The 20567-nt window shown below is 48.8% G+C and overlaps 1 protein-coding gene across 13 annotated transcripts in view; it reads right to left on the bottom strand.

Annotated features, from left to right (window-relative positions):
• The window catches only part of SOX6 (SRY-box transcription factor 6), a 739261-nt gene that overhangs the window by 51443 nt on the left and 667251 nt on the right, over positions 1-20567 (bottom strand). For all 13 annotated transcript variants that reach the window (XM_077286580.1, XM_077286586.1, XM_077286588.1 and 10 more), the window contains 2 exons: positions 13312-13492; positions 11662-11840 (listed from right to left, as the gene is read on the bottom strand). In XM_077286580.1, the coding sequence (XP_077142695.1) occupies positions 11662-11840; positions 13312-13492 (360 nt within the window). The remainder of the gene's footprint in view (positions 1-11661; positions 11841-13311; positions 13493-20567) is intronic.

Genomic DNA, 20567 nt, shown 5'->3' with positions numbered 1-20567 from the left:
CTGTGACTTTAATTTGCTCATTGTCTTCCTACCCTGTTATGGCGTTTGTGGATTCAGGTGCTGCCCTGAGTCTTATGGATCTGTCATTTGCCAAGCGCTGTGGTTTTGTTCTTGAGCCATTGGTAAATCCTATCCCTCTTAGAGGTATTGATGCTACGCCATTGGCGGAAAATAAACCGCAGTTTTGGACACAGGTAACCATGTGCATGACTCCTGAACATCGGGAGGTGATTCGTTTTCTTGTTCTGCATAAAATGCATGATTTGGTCGTTTTGGGTCTGCCATGGTTACAGACCCATAATCCAGTCTTGGATTGGAAGGCAATGTCTGTGTCAAGTTGGGGCTGTCAGGGAATTCATGGTGATTCCCCGCCGGTGTCTATTGCTTCCTCTATTCCTTCGGAAGTTCCTGAGTATTTGTCTGATTTTCAGGATGTATTCAGCGAGTCCAGGTCCAGTGCTCTGCCTCCTCATAGGGACTGTGACTGCGCTATAGATTTGATTCCAGGTAGCAAATTTCCTAAGGGAAGACTATTTAATCTGTCTGTACCTGAGCATACCGCAATGCGTTCGTATATCAAGGAATCTCTGGAGAAGGGGCATATCCGTCCATCCTCTTCCCCTCTTGGTGCGGGATTCTTTTTTGTGGCCAAGAAGGACGGATCTTTGAGACCTTGTATTGACTATCGGCTTCTGAATAAAATCACTGTTAAATTTCAGTATCCTTTGCCTCTGTTGTCGGACTTGTTTGCCCGGATTAAAGGTGCCAAGTGGTTCACCAAGATAGATCTTCGTGGTGCGTACAACCTTGTGCGCATTAAGCAAGGAGATGAATGGAAAACTGCATTTAATACGCCCGAAGGTCATTTTGAGTACTTGGTGATGCCTTTTGGGCTCTCTAATGCTCCTTCAGTGTTTCAGTCCTTTATGCATGATATTTTCCGGAAGTATCTGGATAAATTTATGATTGTTTATCTGGATGATATTCTGGTTTTTTCTGATGATTGAGACTCGCATGTAGAGCAGGTCAGGATGGTGTTTCAGGTTTTGCGTGAGAATGCTTTGTTTGTTAAGGGCTCAAAGTGTCTCTTTGGAGTACAGAAGGTTCCCTTTTTGGGTTTTATTTTTTCCCCTTCTGCGGTGGAGATGGACCCAGTCAAGGTCCGAGCTATTCATGATTGGACTCAACCCACGTCAGTTAAGAGTCTTCAGAAGTTCTTGGGCTTTGCTAACTTCTACCGTCGTTTTATCGCTAATTTTTCTAGCGTTGTTAAACCTTTGACGGATATGACCAAGAAAGGTTCTGATGTTGCTAACTGGGCTCCTGCAGCCGTGGAGGCTTTCCAAGAGTTGAAGCGCCGGTTTACTTCAGCGCCTGTTTTGTGCCAGCCTGATGTCTCACTTCCCTTTCAGGTTGAAGTGGATGCTTCTGAGATTGGGGCAGGGGCCGTTTTGTCGCAGAGAGGCCCTGGTTGCTCTGTAATGAGACCATGTGCTTTTTTCTCTAGGAAGTTTTCGCCTGCTGAGCGGAATTATGATGTTGGCAATCGGGAGTTGCTGGCCATGAAGTGGGCATTTGAGGAGTGGCGTCATTGGCTCGAGGGTGCTAAGCATCGTGTGGTGGTCTTGACTGATCACAAAAATCTGATGTATCTCGAGTCTGCTAAACGCCTGAATCCTAGACAGGCCCGTTGGTCATTGTTTTTCTCCCGTTTTGACTTTGTGGTCTCGTATTTACCAGGTTCAAAGAATGTGAAGGCTGATGCTCTTTCAAGGAGCTTTGTGCCTGACTCTCCTGGAGTCGCAGAACCAGTTGGTATTCTTAAAGAGGGAGTAATCTTGTCAGCCATTTCTCCGGATTTGCGACGTGTGTTGCAGAGATTTCAGGCTGGTAGACCTGACTCTTGTCCACCTGACAGACTGTTTGTTCCTGATAAGTGGACCAGCAGAGTCATTTCCGAGGTTCATTCCTCGGTGTTGGCAGGGCATCCGGGAATTTTTGGCACCAGAGATTTGGTGGCTAGGTCCTTTTGGTGGCCTTCCTTGTCACGGGATGTGCGGTCATTTGTGCAGTCCTGTGGGACTTGTGCTCGAGCTAAGCCTTGCTGTTCTCGTGCCAGCGGGTTGCTCTTGCCCTTGCCTGTCCCGAAGAGGCCTTGGACACACATTTCCATGGATTTCATTTCAGATCTTCCGGTGTCTCAGGGCATGTCTGTCATCTGGGTGGTATGTGATCGCTTTTCCAAGATGGTCTGTTATGACCCCAATGGCAGAGGGTCTCTGCAATAAATACCAAGTCTGCAAACACAAAAAAAACAGCTCATAGGGCAGTGGTAACTGGGCTGACAGTATAGCTAATCCTAGCACCACAAATAGCAGCAGCCGGGGAACGTGCCTACGTTGGTTCTAGACGTCTCGCGCCAGTCGGAGAACTAACTAACCCTAGAAGGGAAAAGAAAGACCTTTCTTGCCTCCAGAGAAAAGACCCCAAAAGTTGGATACAAGCCCCCAACAAATAATAACGGTGAGGTAAGAAGAAAAGACAAACGTAAGAATGAACTAGGTATTTAGCAAAGAGAGGCCCACTGACTAATAGCAGAATATAGTAAGATGACTTATACGGTCAGCAAAAACCCTATCAAAAATATCCACGCTGGATATTCAAGAACCCCCGAACCGTCTAACGGCCCGGGGGGAGAATACCAGCCCCCTAGAGCTTCCAGCAAAATCAGGAATCACATTTAGTACAAGCTGGACAAAAATAAGAGCAATACAAATAACCAAAAAACAAGGAAGCAGGACTTAGCTTAATTTTGCATGAACCAGGACCAGCAGACAGGAGCAAACAGAAAGGACTGATTACAACGATGCCAGGCACCAGACTGAGAATTCAGGAAGTTCATATAGCAACACCCCTGGACTAACGACCCAGGTGGGTGCCAAACTAGGGAAAGACAATCCCAGAGTCATACCACTAGTGACCACAAGAGGGAGCCAGAAAAGTCTAATTCACAACAGTACCCCCCCTTTAAGGAGGGGTCACCGAACCCTCACCAAGACCACCAGGGCGATCAGGATGAGCAGCGTGAAAGGCACGTACTAAATTGGCCGCATGCACATCAGAGGCAACCACCCAGGAATTATCCTCCTGACCATAGCCCTTCCACTTGACCAGATACTGAAGCCTCCGTCTGGAGAGACGAGAATCCAAGATTTTCTCCACCACGTACTCCAACTCGCCCTCAACCAACACCGGAGCAGGAGGCTCAACAGAAGGAACCACAGGTACAACGTACCGCCGCAACAAAGACCTATGGAACACGTTGTGAATGGCAAACGACACCGGAAGATCCAAGCGAAAGGACACAGGATTAAGGATTTCCAATATCTTGTAAGGACCGATGAAGCGAGGCTTGAATTTAGGAGAGGAGACCTTCATAGGAACAAATCGAGAAGACAGCCATACCAAATCCCCAACACGAAGTCGGGGACCCACACCGCGGCGGTGGTTGGCAAAACGCTGAGCCTTCTCCTGTGACAACTTCAAGTTGTCCACCACATGATTCCAAATCTGCTGCAACCTATCCACCGCAGAATCTACCCCAGGACAGTCAGAAGGCTCCACATGTCCCGAGGAAAAACGAGGATGGAAACCAGAGTTGCAGAAAAATGGCGAGACCAAAGTAGCGGAACTAGCCCGATTATTAAGGGCAAACTCAGCCAACGGCAAGAAGGTCACCCAATCATCCTGATCCGCAGAAACAAAACACCTCAAATAAGCCTCCAAAGTTTGATTAGTTCGCTCCGTTTGTCCATTAGTCTGAGGATGAAAGGCAGACGAAAACGACAAATCAATGCCCATCTTAGCACAAAAGGATCGCCAGAACCTGGAAACAAACTGGGATCCTCTGTCAGACACGATATTCTCAGGAATGCCGTGTAAACGAACCACATTCTGAAAGAACAAAGGAACCAGATCGGAAGAGGAAGGCAGCTTAGGCAAAGATACCAAATGGACCATCTTGGAAAAGCGATCACATACCACCCAGATGACAGAAATGCCCTGAGACACCGGAAGATCTGAAATGAAATCCATGGAAATGTGTGTCCAAGGCCTCTTCGGGACAGGCAAGGGCAAGAGCAACCCGCTGGCACGAGGAAAGCAAGGCTTAGCTCGAGCACAAGTCCCACAGGACTGCACAAATGACCGCACATCCCGCGACAAGGAAGGCCACCAAAAGGACCTAGCCACCAAATCTCTGGTGCCAAAAATTCCCGGATGCCCTGCCAACACCGAGAAATGAACCTCGGAAATGACTCTGCTGGTCCATTTAACAGGAACAAACAGTCTGTCAGGTGGACAAGAGTCAGGTCTACCAGCCTGAAATCTCTGCAACACACGTCGCAAATCCGGAGAAATGGCTGACAAGATTACTCCCTCTTTAAGAATACCAACTGGTTCTGCGACTCCAGGAGAGTCAGGCACAAAGCTCCTTGAAAGAGCATCAGCCTTCACATTCTTTGAACCTGGTAAATACGAGACCACAAAGTCAAAACGGGAGAAAAACAATGACCAACGGGCCTGTCTAGGATTCAGGCGTTTAGCAGACTCGAGATACATCAGATTTTTGTGATCAGTCAAGACCACCACACGATGCTTAGCACCCTCGAGCCAATGACGCCACTCCTCAAATACCCACTTCATGGCCAGCAACTCCCGATTGCCAACATCATAATTCCGCTCAGCAGGCGAAAACTTCCTAGAGAAAAAAGCACATGGTCTCATTACAGAGCAACCAGGGCCTCTCTGCGACAAAACGGCCCCTGCCCCAATCTCAGAAGCATCCACTTCAACCTGAAAGGGAAGTGAGACATCAGGCTGGCACAAAACAGGGGCTGAAGTAAACCGGCGCTTCAACTCTTGGAAAGCCTCCACGGCTGCAGGAGCCCAGTTAGCAACATCAGAACCTTTCTTGGTCATATCCGTCAAAGGTTTAACAACGCTAGAAAAATTAGCCATAAAACGACGGTAGAAGTTAGCAAAGCCCAAGAACTTCTGAAGACTCTTAACTGACGTGGGTTGAGTCCAATCATGAATAGCTCGGACCTTGACTGGGTCCATCTCCACCGCAGAAGGGGAGAAAATAAAACCCAAAAAGGGAACCTTCTGTACTCCAAAGAGACACTTTGAGCCCTTAACAAACAAAGCATTCTCACGCAAAACCTGAAACACCATCCTGACCTGCTCTACATGCGAGTCCCAATCATCAGAAAAAAACAGAATATCATCCAGATAAACAATCATAAATTTATCCAGATACTTCCGGAAAATATCATGCATAAAGGACTGAAACACTGAAGGAGCATTAGAGAGCCCAAAAGGCATCACCAAGTACTCAAAATGACCTTCGGGCGTATTAAATGCAGTTTTCCATTCATCTCCTTGCTTAATGCGCACAAGGTTGTACGCACCACGAAGATCTATCTTGGTGAACCACTTGGCACCTTTAATCCGGGCAAACAAGTCCGACAACAGAGGCAAAGGATACTGAAATTTAACAGTGATTTTATTCAGAAGCCGATAGTCAATACAAGGTCTCAAAGATCCGTCCTTCTTGGCCACAAAAAAGAATCCCGCACCAAGAGGGGAAGAGGATGGACGGATATGCCCCTTCTCCAGAGATTCCTTGATATACGAACGCATTGCGGTATGCTCAGGTACAGACAGATTAAATAATCTTCCCTTAGGAAATTTACTACCCGGAATCAAATCTATAGCGCAGTCACAGTCCCTATGAGGAGGAAGAGCACTGGACCTGGACTCGCTGAATACATCCTGATAATCAGACAAATACTCAGGAACTTCCGAAGGAGTAGAGGAAGCAATAGACACCGGTGGGGAATCACCATGAATTCCCTGACAGCCCCAACTTGACACAGACATTGCCTTCCAATCCAAGACTGGATTATGGGTCTGTAACCATGGCAGACCCAAAACGACCAAATCATGCATTTTATGCAGAACAAGAAAACGAATCACCTCCCGATGTTCAGGAGTCATGCACATGGTTACCTGTGTCCAAAACTGCGGTTTATTTTCCGCCAATGGCGTAGCATCAATACCTCTAAGAGGGATAGGATTTACCAATGGCTCAAGAACAAAACCACAGCGCTTGGCAAACGACAGATCCATAAGACTCAGGGCAGCACCTGAATCCACAAACGCCATAACAGGGTAGGAAGACAATGAGCAAATTAAAGTCACAGACAAAATAAATTTAGGTTGCAAATTGCCAATGGCGACAGGGCTAACAACCCTTGTAAGGCGTTTAGAGCATGCTGATATAACATGTGTAGAATCACCACAGTAAAAACACAACCCATTCTGCCGTCTGTGATTTTTCCGTTCATTTCTAGTCTGAATTCTATCACATTGCATTAAATCAGGTGTTTGTTCAGACAACACCACCAGAGGATTAGCAGTTTTGCGCTTCCGCAAACGCCGGTCAATTTGAATAGCCAGCGCCATGGAATCATTCAGACTTGTAGGAATGGAGAAACCCACCATCACATTCTTAATGGCTTCAGAAAGGCCATTTCTGAAATTTGCGGCCAGAGCACACTCATTCCACTGAGTAAGCACGGACCATTTCCGAAATTTTTGGCAATACGCTTCAGCTTCATCCTGGCCCTGAGAAATAGCCAGCAAGGCTTTTTCTGCCTGAATTTCAAGATTCGGTTCCTCGTAAAGCAATCCGAGCGCCAGGAAAAACGCATCAATATTCGCCAATGCCGGATCTCCTGGCGCTAGCGAGAAAGCCCAATCCTGAGGGTCGCCCCGCAAGAAAGAGATAACAATTTTAACTTGCTGAGCTGAGTCTCCAGACGAACGGGGTCTCAGAGAAAGAAACAATTTACAATTATTCCTGAAATTCCTAAACTTAAATCGATCTCCAGAGAACAGTTCAGGAATAGGTATTTTAGGTTCAAACATAGGACTACTGGTAACAAAATCTTGTATGCCCTGCACACGAGCAGCAAGCTGATCCACACTTGTAATCAGAGTCTGGACATTCATGTCTGCAGCAAGCTTAAGCCACTCAGAGGTAAAGGGGAGGAAGAAAGAGAGGAAAAAAAAAAAAAAACCTCAGAATTTCCTTTCTTATTATCCCACTTCTGCAATGCATTAAACATTCAACTTAGGCCTGGCATACTGTTATGACCCCAATGGCAGAGGGTCTCTGCAATAAATACCAAGTCTGCAAACACAAAAAAAACAGCTCATAGGGCAGTGGTAACTGGGTTGACCGTATATCTAATCCTAGCACCACAAATAGAAGCAGCCAGGGAACGTGCCTACGTTGGTTCTAGACGTCTCGCGCCAGCCAGAGAACTAACTAACCCTAGAAGGGAAAAGATAGACCTTTCTTGCCTCCAGAGAAAAGACCCCAAAAGTTGGATACAAGCCCCCAACAAATAATAACGGTGAGGTAAGAAGAAAAGACAAACGTAAGAATGAACTAGGTATTTAGCAAAGAGAGGCCCACTGACTAATAGCAGAATATAGTAAGATGACTTATACGGTCAGCAAAAACCCTATCAAAAATATCCACGCTGGATATTCAAGAACCCCCGAACCGTCTAACGGCCCGGGGGGAGAATACCAGCCCCCTAGAGCTTCCAGCAAAATCAGGAATCACATTTAGTACAAGCTGGACAAAAATAAGAGCAATACAAATAACCAAAAAACAAGGAAGCAGGACTTAGCTTAATTTTGCATGAACCAGGACCAGCAGACAGGAGCAAACAGAAAGGACTGATTACAACGATGCCAGGCACCAGACTAAGAATTCAGGAAGTTCATATAGCAACACCCCTGGACTAACGACCCAGGTGGGTGCCAAACTAGGGAAAGACAATCTCAGAGTCATACCACTAGTGACCACAAGAGGGAGCCAGAAAAGTCTAATTCACAACAATGGTCCATTTGGTATCTTTGCCTAAGCTGCCTTCCTCTTCCGATCTGGTTCCTTTGTTCTTTCAGAATGTGGTTCGTTTACACGGCATTCCTGAGAATATCGTGTCTGACAGAGGATCCCAGTTTGTTTCCAGGTTCTGGCGATCCTTTTGTGCTAAGATGGGCATTGATTTGTCGTTTTCGTCTGCCTTTCATCCTCAGACTAATGGACAAACGGAGCGAACTAATCAGACTCTGGAGGCTTATTTGAGGTGTTTTGTTTCTGCAGATCAGGATGATTGGGTGACCTTCTTGCCGTTGGCTGAGTTTGCCCTTAATAATCGGGCTAGTTCCGCTACTTTGGTTTCGCCATTTTTCTGCAACTCTGGTTTCCATCCTCGTTTTTCCTCGGGACATGTGGAGCCTTCTGACTGTCCTGGGGTAGATTCTGTGGTGGATAGGTTGCAGCAGATTTGGAATCATGTGGTGGACAACTTAAAGATGTCACAGGAGAAGGCTCAGCGTTTTGCCAACTGCCGCAGCGGTGTGGGTCCCCGACTTCGTGTTGGGGATTTGGTATGGCTGTCTTCTCGATTTGTTCCTATGAAGGTCTCCTCTCCTAAATTTAAGCCTCGCTTCATCGGTCCTTACAAGATATTGGAAATCCTTAATCCTGTGTCCTTTCGCTTGGATCTTCCGGTGTCGTTTGCCATTCACAACGTGTTCCATAGGTCTTTGTTGCGGCGGTACGTTGTACCTGTGGTTCCTTCTGTTGAGCCTCCTGCTCCGGTGTTGGTTGAGGGCGAGTTGGAGTACGTGGTGGAGAAGATCTTGGATTCTCGTCTCTCCAGGCGGAGGCTTCAGTATCTGGTCAAGTGGAAGGGCTATGGCCAGGAGGATAATTCCTGGGTGGTTGCCTCTGATGTGCATGCGGCCGATTTAGTTCGTGCCTTTCACGCTGCTCATCCTGATCGCCCTGGTGGTCTTGGTGAGGGTTCGGTGACCCCTCCTTAAAGGGGGGGTACTGTTGTGAATTAGACTTTTTTGGCTCCCTCTTGTGGTCACTAGTGATATGACTCTGGGATTGTCTTTCCTCAGTTTGGCACCCACCTGGGTCGTTAGTCCAGGGGTGTTGCTATATGAACTTCCTGAATTCTCAGTCTGGTGCCTGGCATCGTTGTAATCAGTCCTTTCTGTTTGCTCCTGTCTGCTGGTCCTGGTTCTTGCAAAATTAAGCTAAGTCCTGCTTCCTTGTTTTTTGGTTATTTGTATTGCTCTTACTTTTTGTCCAGCTTGTACTAAATGTGATTCCTGATTTTGCTGGAAGCTCTAGGGGGCTGGTATTCTCCCCCCGGGCCGTTAGACGGTTCGGGGGTTCTTGAATATCCAGCGTGGATATTTTTGATAGGGTTTTTGCTGACCGTATAAGTCATCTTACTATATTCTGCTATTAGTCAGTGGGCCTCTCTTTGCTAAATACCTAGTTCATTCTTACGTTTGTCTTTTCTTCTTACCTCACCGTTATTATTTGTTGGGGGCTTGTATCCAACTTTTGGGGTCTTTTCTCTGGAGGCAAGAGAGGTCTATCTTTTCCCTTCTAGGGTTAGTTAGTTCTCCGGCTGGCGCGAGACGTCTAGAACCAACGTAGGCACGTTCCCCGGCTGCTGCTATTTGTGGTGCTAGGATTAGGTATACGGTCAGCCCAGTTACCACTGCCCTATGAGCTGGTTTTTTGTGTTTGCAGACTTGGTATTTATTTCTGAGACCCTCTGCCATTGGGGTCATAACACATATGGTGTATTGTCTGGGGGTTATATCAGTACTGGAGCATTATAAGAGGGGCTGGTATCAGACACTAGTGATGATGGCTGCAGAGGGTTTTCTTAATTTCCTGATATTTTGGGCTGTACGTTGAGGGAATAGGTTGCTGTCCCCACACAACAAATTATGTGAGTGGCATTAAAGAAATGTATATTTGCTTCTATGGATCAGTTGCATCAGGAGCGGCTCAATCCCTGTCCTTAGCCTTATCTTAGGGTCCGTTTACATGGACCAACCGGCTGCACGTAAACCTATACTGATCGGCAGGCGTTACAATGACTTCTTCACTCTGCCTGTGTAATCATACAATGCGGCCGGAGTGATGTGTAGTGGATCGCTCGGTGCACACAGGCTCTTGTGCTTCTCCGCAGTGCGTGTGCTGGTTACACAGGAGGAGGAGGATTTTGTGCTGCAGAAAAGATCACTTCACCTGATGACTGAGGGCTTTGTTCATTCATCAGTCGATCGGCAGCCTGTCTACACGGCAAGATAATCGTGAATCTGTGCTCCATTGTCATGTAGTGTAGATGGAGTCTTAGTTTTCTGTACAGATAACGGATGTCGGTGGCCACTGACGATTGTACGGAGGTCCCAGCATTACAAGTATCCGCGAAAGTCTGGATATTCAGGAAGTTTCCATCTCATAATTTTTCTAGGCGCCAGATTGCCCGAGCACAGCGGGCTACCCTCATAGACCATGCTACATGAGATTACCGCCATGAGATTACCGCCATGCTTGTGGTCTTTGTGTTCTCGGAACAATTCTCATGGAAGGCTGAGAACTGACCTGACGCATTGATGGTATATTGCACCTGCTATGGAGGGGCAGAGGCACAGGACTTTTGTAGGCAATTCTGGGGTCTGCTGGTTTTAGTGAATTGCCGTCTATTCAATGTCTGTCACGTGCCCTTTAATAAACAAAGAGAAAGGGTTTTCCAGGCAGAACATAGATTTCTGCAATTGCCCTGTGGCTACAGATTGCTGAATCCTGACACTGCAATGTCAGAGGCTGGCAGTCTACAGAGGGACTGCAGAAGTTTAAGTTCACTCCTGAGTCTTTTTCCCTACTGGGGTCACAGAAGAGATCTGGAGCCACCCAGCCGACATGTTCCTATCCATTCTATAACTTACAGACGAGGCTTGGAGCCACCCCGCCGACAAGATGCTATCCATCCGATAACTTACAGACTAGGCCTGGAGCCACCCCGCCGACATGATGCTATCCATCCGATAACTTACAGACGAGGCTTGGAGCCACCCCATCGACATGTTACTATCCATCTGATAACTTACAGACTAGGCCTGGAGCCACCCCGCCGACATGATGCTATCCATCTGATAATTTAGACTAGGCCTGGAGCCACCCCGTCGACATGATGCTATCCATCTGATAACTTACAGACTAGGCCTTGAGCCACCCCGCCGACTTGATGCTATCCATCCGATAACTTAGACTAGGCCTGGAGTCACCCCGCTGACATGATCCTATCCATCTGATAATTTAGACTAGGCCTGGAGCCACCCCGCCGACATGATGCTATCCATCCGATAGCTTACAGACTAGGCCTGAAGTCACCCCGCTGCCAAGATCCTATCCATCCAATAACTTACAGACTAGGCCTGGAGCCACCTCGCCGACATGATGCTATCCTTCCAATAGCTTACAGACGAGGCCTGAAGCCACCTCGCCGACATGTTCCTATCCATCCGATAGCTTACAGACTAGGCCTGAAGCCACCCCGCTGATATGATGCTATCCATCCGATAACTTACAAACGAGGCCTGAAGCCACCCCGCCGACATGTTCCTATCCATCCGATAGCTTACAGACGAGGCCTGAAGCCACCCCGCCGACATGTTCCTATCAGACGAGGCACAAGTTACCTTATCTCCTCTGCAGTTGTTCAGGCCGATGTTGTTGAGCGGAAGCTTGGCGTCCAGGCCGTGCGGCTGGTGCTGCTCCCTCTGTAGCTGCTCTCTCATCTTACGAGCCTCCTGTATGGCTTTCATGACTGTGTCCTGATCTCCAAAAAGGGCGGGAGAGTTAAGACTGGAGAGGATATCTATGGAGAATAGGAGTAAGTGAGTCATTGCATCTCACCGTCACATATCACACAGATCAGAGAATTGCACAGCAATGGAGCAGTCGGCCTCAGATGGGCCCCTCATCAGATGAGCCCCTCATCTACAGGGCTCCACCGCAGCATCTCCTGTTGCATTAGAAAATAACAATTCTGATTCTAATTGTGTGTAAAGTAGCGCGTCATGTGATAGTCACATGGAAGATCTTGTAGGTCCGATCATGAGAGCCGCTTGAAAGTTGCCAGTGATTTGATCGGCTGATTCTCGGCTCAATATTGCGTTTGTGTGGTGGGTAACTGCAGCAGATTACCAGAGACCCCTTTGTACTTGGGGCTCAGTCTTAGGGTACCGTCACACAGTGGCATTTTCATCGCTACGAAAGCACGATTCGTGACGTTCTAGCGATATCGTTACGATATCGCTGTGTCTGACACGCTACTGCGATCCGGAACCCCGCTGAGAATCGTATGTCGTAGCAGATCGTTTGAAACTTTCTTTCGTCGTCTAGTGTCCCGCTGTGGCGGCATGATCGCATCGTGTGACACAGGTTGTATACGATGTGCGCACAGTAACCAACGGCTTCTACATCGCAAATACGTCATGAAATTATCGCTCCAGCGCCGTGTATTGCAACGTGTGACCGCAGTCTACGACGCTGGAGCGATATTCATACGACGCTGCAACGTCACGAATCGTGCCGTCGTAGCGATGAAAATGCCACTGTGTGACGGTACCCTTAGTTTGTACTGTCTGATGCTAACCATCATTTTGGCATGATGACAATGTGAACAGTGTCCAGGAGACTAATAGTCTCCAGCATCTGAGGCAACGTTAACTTGGTGTCAAATTCCTCACTCTCTTCAAAGCTGCCTTGTATTGGTGCACAGAGCAGGGAAGTGAATCACTTCGAGCAGCGCAACCGGGATTAAAAATAGAGACCTTTTATGTCTTGGCCATTTTCATAATCTGTGCTTGTGATGATCGCTCCCGGTGATGGCGAGCACCCAGAAAAAAGTGAGGAGAAAAGGAGCAAACCAGAGCGTCTCACTGCACTGGTGCTGGTGAATGTCCCCCAAGTGATAGATCAGTGCAAATCCGCCCCAAACACCAGGGCGATTCACACGCTCATTTGACGGTAAGTCATTTTTTTCCTCCATAGACGACGGTTGTTAAAAAAAAAAAACATGATTGTAGCAGCAATCAAGAAAAAGCAAGCGCTCCGTAAAGACCCGACCTACAAATGATTCTGCTCCAACACTTCCTTGCCCGACTTTCCCCGAGTTCTGACCTTAGTATTTCATGTCTAGCGGCTGCATAATGTGTCACTGGCACTGCTGTCATGGTGGTCACACAGGTTGTCAGTTACCGGGGGGGTCTGGCACAGCTGGATGAAGCTATTTTGCAGATGTCGGAGGCATGTGTGATCCCACCATTCCCTCCAGCCTCTCTTACCCAAGGAGGATCCTCTGCCCAGGACTCCGCTGATAGGACTGGGAATGCCGCTCTTGTGTGACAGACTCACAGGACTGGTCTTACTGGATGGGAAGAGGTTCTGTGTTGGCGACGTGGGGGACTTTACGGGCTCTGCCGTCTTGGGCCGAGCTGATAAATTCAGAGGCTGCGCTGCTTCATCCTGTGGGAATTTCACATAAACAGTGATTAAAAGCAGATAAATGGGGCACATTAGCACTAAGACAACTCTGCTGTTGCACCTCCCAGACAATGGCACTATCTCCTGCTGTAATAACAAAAGAAGCTAATTATCTGCGCCCGCCATCTAACGAAGCCTCATTAATTCCTAGCCTCCTATTTACATCAACACGCTGGCTGTTACCTTCTTTTTGCCAAATTAAAATCTGAATTACTGCGCATTATAGTTCACGTCTAATGTGTTTTCTAAGATCTAAATTAACCCAGGGCATTTACAAAGAATTACTTAAATTTGCATCAAGTTGTGTGGCAGCGAGCTCACACCATGGAACGGCAGCTTCTCTCCAGTAATAAGAACGTTGCATAATGGAGCTCTATCTCTCCAGCAACGTCAGAGTTAAATATCCCCCCCCACACCTGAACCCAGAGTCTGTGAAGATGATGGGGTTAATCACTGAAGCTTGAGATCCATCCATCACACCCTGAATGCTGAATCACTGCTGTCTGGTGAAGAGGCACAAGCATGAGGATGCCCAGACGGGCAAATGCCCAGGCAGGAGGACGCCCAGGCTGGAAAATGTACACGTTTGGAGGATGCCGAGGCCGTAGAATCCCCAGGCTGGAGGATGCCCAGCCCGGAGGATGTACAAGCTGGAGGATGCCCAGATCGGAGGATGCCCAGCCCGGAGGATGTACAGGCTGGAGAATGCCCAGATCGGGAGATGTCCAGGCCGGAGGATGCCGAGGCAGTAGAATCCCCAGGCTGGAGGATGCCCAGCCCAGAGGATGTACAGGCTGGAGGAAGCCCAGATCGGAGGATGTACGGGCTGGAGGATGCCCAGATCAGGGGATGTCCAGGCCGGAGGATGCCCAGATCGGAGGATGCCGAGGCAGTAGAATCCCCAGGCTGGAGGATGCATAGCCCGGAGGATGTACAGGCTGGAGGATGCCCAGATCAGAGGATGCCCAGCCCGGAGGATGTACAGGCTGGAGAATGCCCAGATCGGGAGATGTCCAGGCCGGAGGATGCCCAGATCGGATGATGCCGAGGCTGAATCCCCAGGCTGGAGGATGCCTAGCCCGGAGGATGTACAGGTTGGAGGATGCCCAGATGGGAGGATGCCCAGCCCGGAGGATGTACAGGCTAGAGAATGCCCAGATCAGGAGATGTCCAGGTTGGAGGATGCCCAGATCGGAGGATTTACAGGCTGGAGGCCTTCTGTGGGCAGCAGTAGTAGTTGGAGGGTGTGTGATAGGATTGGTGGTGGCGCGCTCCCAGGTATTGTAAAGCGCTGCGGAATATGTTAGCGCTATATAAAAAAAATAAAGGTATTAGATGAAGGGTGTGTGATAGGATTGTTGGTGGTGCGCTCCCAGGTATTAGATGGAAGGTGTGTGATAGGATTGGTGGTGGTGCACTCCCAGGTATTAGATGAAGGGTGTGTGATAGCATTGGTGGTGGCGCGCTCACGGGTATTAGATGGAGGGTGTGTGAAGGGTTTGGTAGTGGCGCGCTCCCAGGTAGTAGATGGAGGGTGTGTGATAGGATTGGTGGTGGCGTTCTCCCAGGTAGTAGATGGAGGGTGTGTGATGGGATTGGTAGTGGTGCGCTCCCAGGTATTAGATGGAGGGTGTGTGATAAGATTGGTGGAGGCGCGCTCTCAGGGAGTAGATGGAGGGTGTGTGATAGGATTGGTAGTTTTGTGCTCCCAGGTATTAGATGGAGGGTGTGTGATGGGATTGGTAGTTTCGCGCTCCCAGGAATTAGATGGAGGATGTGTGATGGGATTGGTGGTGGCGCGCTCACAGGTATTAGTGGGGTCTGTACCATGTCACCCTGTGTACCCCACCATTATGTTGCCTCGCAGCCTTCATGACGGTTGCTGCTCATTAGCGGTGTCTGGTGTAATCCGCCGCCATGATTAATCCTGACAGGTTTGGATGAAGACTAAGGCTACTTTTACACTAGCGTCGTGCACTGCACGTCAAAAAAATAACGATGAGGAAGGTGCTCACTAGATATGAGGTGCTCAGGAAAAAGCAATAATATATATAAGAAAATTCCGGCACACTTCTATTCATGAAGTGTTTCTCTCATTTATTGTTTATTCTTTTCAAAAATTGTTCATTACAACAGTGGGATTCCAGAGGCATATGCCTCATAGGAAGCGGTCACTTATTTCCTCCCGGATCTCAGTATCGAGTACGGCGTACGTCTGTGCCTTTAGACCAAGAGGGACATCTCTTGATAAAGGCTCTTCAGCCGAAACGTTGAAATTAATGATATATGTCCGATAAAGTATGCAGAAGAATACTTTCTGGAATCCCACTGTTGTAATGAACAATTTTTGAAAAGAATAAACAATAAATGAGAGAAACACTTCATGAATAGTAGTGTGCCGGAATTTTCTTATATATATTGTGCACTGCACGTCGCTATGCGTCGTTTTATAGAAAAAACGCATCCTGCAGAAGTGCTTGCAGGATGCGTTTTTTCGCCATTGACATGCATTAGCGAAGCAGTGCGACGCATTGCCACACGTCGTAACCGTCGTGCGACGGTTGCATCGTGTTGCGTCGTTCCCGTCTTTCCGCCCCCGCCTCCCCGCACCTCACAATGGGGCAGCGGATGCGTTGAAAAACAGCATCCGCTGCCCCCGTTGTGCGGCGCATTCACTGCTAGCGTCGGTACGTCGCAACGACGCAATTCGTCGTGCGTCGTCCGACGCTAGTGTGAAAGTAGCCTTATTGATACATGTTTATTATTCCTTTTTCTTTGTACTTTTCCATTTTTCTGTGTAGAGTACAAACTGATTAATTTCTACAATGATGAGAATTATTTGTTTTGGGAATTACAGAAATCTTTTGGAAAATCTGGTAAATGTGTTCCATGCAGAGACAATAAACAGAGATCCTAAGGGCAGTTCTGCAGGAAAGTTTCTGATGGTTGTATTAGGCTACTTTCACACATCAGTTTTTTGCCGTCAGGCTCAGTCTGTAGAATTTGGGGAAAAAACGGATCGGTCGAAAATTGTGAATCCGTTGTGACGGATCCGTTTTTCGCCAGATCCAACTAGCTTACCCGGAGCCCACTAGCTGGACCGGAGAGAGAGAGAGACTGCAGGGGAGAAAGAAAAGGGGAGACTGCAGGAGAGGAAGAGAAAGGGAGACTGCAGGAGAGAGAGAGGAAGAGAAAGGGAGACTGCAGGAGAGCGGGAGAGGAAGAGAAAAGGAGACTGCAGGAGATGGAGGGAGACTGCAGGAGAGAGAAAGGAAGAGAAAGGGAGACTGCAGGAGAAGGAGGGAGACTGCAGGAGAGAGAGAAAGGAAGAGAAAGGGAGACTGCAGGAGAGAGAGACTGCAGGAGAGAGAGGAAGAGAAAGGGAGACTGCAGAAGAGGGAGGGAGACAGCAGGAGAGAGAAAGGAAGAGAAAGGGAGACTGCAGGAGAGACTGCAGGAGAGAGAGAGGAAGAGAAAGGGAGACTGCAGGAGAGAGAGGAAGAGAAAGGGGGACTGCAGGAGAGAGAGAGACTGCAGGAGAGAGAGGAAGAGAAAGGGAGACTGCAGGAGAGAGAGAGACTGCAGGAGAGAGAGGAAGAGAAAGGGAGACTGCAGGAGAGAGAGAGAAAGGGAGACTGCAGGAGAGAAAGGGAGACTGCAGGAGAGAGAGAGGAAGAGAAAGGGAGACTGCAGGAGAGAGAGAGACTGCAGGAGAGAGAGAGAGGAAGAAAAAGGGAGACTGCAGGAGAGGGGAAGAGAAAGGGAGACTGCAGGAGAGAGAGGAAGAGAAAGGGAGACTGCAGGGGAGAGAGAGGAAGAGAAAGGGAGACTGCAGGAGAGAGAGAGGAAGAGAAAAGGAGACTACAGGAGAGGGAGGGAGACTGCAGGAGAGAGAGGAAGAGAAAGGGAGATTGCAGGAGAGAGAGAGAGGAAGAGAAAGGGAGACTGCAGGAGAGAGAGAGAAAGAGAAAGGGAGACTGCAGGAGAGAGAGAGAGGAAGAGAAATGGAGACTGCAGGAGAGAGACTGCAGGAGAGAGAGGAAGAGAAAGGGAGACTGCAGGAGACACTGCAGAAGAGAGAGAAAGGGAGACTGCAGGAGAGAGGAAGAGAAAGGGAGACTGCAGGAGAGGGAGGGAGACTGCAGGAGAGAGAGGAAGAGAAAGGGAGACTGCAGGAGAGGAAGAGATAAGGAGTCTGCAGGTGCAGGAGAGGAAGAGAAAGGGAGACTGCAGGAGAGAGAGAAAGGAAGAAAAAAGGAGACTGCAGGAGAGAGAGAGAGACTGCTGGAGAGAGACAGGAAGAGAAAGGGAGACTGCAGGAGAGAGAGAGACTGCAGGAGAGAGAGAGGAAGAGAAAGGGAGACTGCAGGAGAGAGAGAGGAAGAGAAAGGGAGACTGCAGGCGAGAGAGAGAAAGGAAGAGAAAGGGAGACTGCAGGAGAGAGAGACTGAAGGAGAGATACAGGAAGAGAAAGGGAGACTGCAGGAGAGAGAGGAAGAGAAAGGGAGACTGCAGGAGAGGGAGGGAGACTGCAGGAGAGAGAGGAAGAGAAAGGAAGACAGCAGGAGAGAGAGAGGAAGAGAAAGGGAGACTGCAGGAGAGAGAGAGGAAGAGAAAGGGAGACTGCAGGAGAGGGAGGGAGACTGCAGGAGAGAGAGGAATAGAAAGGGAGACTGCAGGAGAGGAAGAGATAGGGAGTTTGCAGGAGAGAGAGAGGAAGAGAAAGGGAGACTGCAGGAGAGAGCCTGCAGGAGAGAGAGGAAGAGAAAGGGAGACTGCAGGAGAGAGTGAGAGACTGCTGGAGAGAGACAGGAAGAGAAAGGGAGACTGCAGGAGAGAGAGACTGCAGGAGAGAGAGAGAGGACGAGAAAGGGAGACTGCAGGAGAGAGTGAGAGACTGCTGGAGAGAGACAGGAAGAGAAAGGGAGACTGCAGGAGAGAGAGAGAGACTGCAGGAGAGAGAGAGGACGAGAAAGGGAGACTGTAGGAGAGAGAGGAAGAGAAAGGGAGACTGCAGGAGAGAGAGGAAGAGAAAGGGAGACTGCAGGTGAGGGAGGGAGACTGCAGGAGGGAGAGGAAGAGAAAGGAAGACTGCAGGAGAGAGAGGAAGAGAAAGGGAGACTGCAGGAGAGGGAGACTGCAGGAGAGAGAGAGGAAGAGAAAGGGAGACTGCAGGAGAGAGAGAGGAAGAGAAAGGGAGACTGCAGGAGAGAGAGAGGAAGAGAAAGGGAGACTGCAGGAGAGAGAGGAAGAGAAAGGGAGACTGCAGGAGAGAGAGAAAGGAAGAGAAAGGGAGACTGCAGGAGAGAGAGAGACTGCTGGAGAGAGACAGGAAGAGAAAGGGAGACTGCAGGAGAGAGAGGAAGAGAAAGGGATACTGCAGGAGAGGGAGGGAGACTGCAGGAGAGAGAGGAAGAGAAAGGAAGACAGCAGGAGAGAGAGAGGAAGAGAAAGGGAGACTGCAGGAGAGAGAGAGACTGCAGGAGAGAGAGGAAGAGAAAGGAAGACTGCAGGAGAGGGAGACTGCAGGAGAGAGAGGAAGAGAAAGGGAGACAGCAGGAGAGGAAGAGATAGGGAGTCTGCAGGAGAGAGAGAGGAAGAGAAAGGGAGACTGCAGGAGAGAGAGAGCCTGCAGGAGAGGAAGAGAAAGGGACACTGCAGGAGAGAAAGGAAGAGAAAGGGAGACTGCAGGAGAGAGACTGCTGGAGAGAGACAGTGTTGTGAGTTCTGTTCTTGGGCTCCATCCTGTGGTTGCAAATGGTATTTTTGGGAGTTCTGCTCTTGGGCTCCCTCTGGTGGTTTCAAGTGGTACTTAGCAGCTGCTTTCACTAATCGGTTCCCTGGCCTTGTTATTTAACTGGGCTTTGGGCTGTAGTGGATGCCAGCTGTCAATGTTCCTTCCTGTGGATTCAGTCCTTTCCTGGAAGTTCTCTGTTGGCCAGTCCATTTCAGCTGAAGATAAGTTCTGCTAGTTTTTGGGTGTTTCCCTGCCTATGACCTTTTGTTTAGTTTAAGTTATGTCTCTTTTGTCCAGCTTGTCATCATGAAATATTCCGGCTAGTTGGAAGCTCTGGGGTTGCAGATTTGCCCCTCCACACCGTGAGTCGGTGTGGAGGTTATTTTTGTAAACTCTGCGTGGACATTTAGTTTTTATACTGACCGCACAGTAGCCTTTTCTTTCTCTGTCTATTTAGATAGTAGTGGCCTCCTTTGCTAAAATCTAGTTTCATTTCTGAGTTTGTCGTTTCCCTCTTCACTCACCGTCAATATTTGTGGGGGGCTATCTTTCCTTTGGGGGTTTCTCTGAGGCGAGATAGTTTTCCGTTTCCATCTTCAGGGGTAGCTAGTTCTTAGGCTGTGAAGAGGCGTCTAGGCAGAGATAGGAACGCTCCACGGCTATTTCTAGTGTTGGTGTTAGGAGTAGGGATTGCGGTCAGTAGAGTTACCACCTCCTCAGAGCTAGTACATTATTTGTTTTACCCACTAGGTCATTTCAGTGCTGCTCCGTAATCACTAGGTCATATAGGTGATTACTGTCTGTAGAGCTGCCACCTCCTCTGAGCTTGTCCATGATTGGTTTTACCCACCAGGTCATCTCAGTACCACTCCGTAACCACCAGGTCATAACAGACAGGAAGAGAAAGGGAGACTGCAGGAGAGAGAGAGACTGCAGGAGAGAGAGAGAGGAAGAGAAAGGGAGACTGCAGGAGAGAGAGAGGAAGAGAAAGGGAGAATGCAGGAGAGGGAGGGAGACAGCAGGAGAGAGAGGAAGAGAAAGGGGGACTGCAGGAGAGAGAGAGGAAGAGAAAGGGAGACTGCAGGAGAGAGAAAGGAAGAGAAAGGGAGACTGCAGGAGAGGAAGAGATAGGGAGTCTGCAGAGAGAGGAAGAGAAAGGGAGACTGCAGGAGAGAGAGAAAGGAAGAGAAAGGGAGACTGCAGGAGAGAGAGAGACTGCTGGAGAGAGACAGGAAGAGAAAGGGAGACTGCAGGAGAGAGAGAGACTGCAGGAGAGAGAGACAGGAAGAGAAAGGGAGACTGCAGGAGAGAGAGGAAGAG

This window comes from Ranitomeya variabilis, chromosome 2 (genome assembly GCF_051348905.1).
Source record: "Ranitomeya variabilis isolate aRanVar5 chromosome 2, aRanVar5.hap1, whole genome shotgun sequence".
Classification (NCBI taxonomy): Eukaryota; Metazoa; Chordata; class Amphibia; order Anura; family Dendrobatidae; genus Ranitomeya; species Ranitomeya variabilis.
The sequence above is the reverse complement of the archived record's forward strand: the minus strand, read 5'-3'. Positions and strand labels throughout refer to the sequence as shown.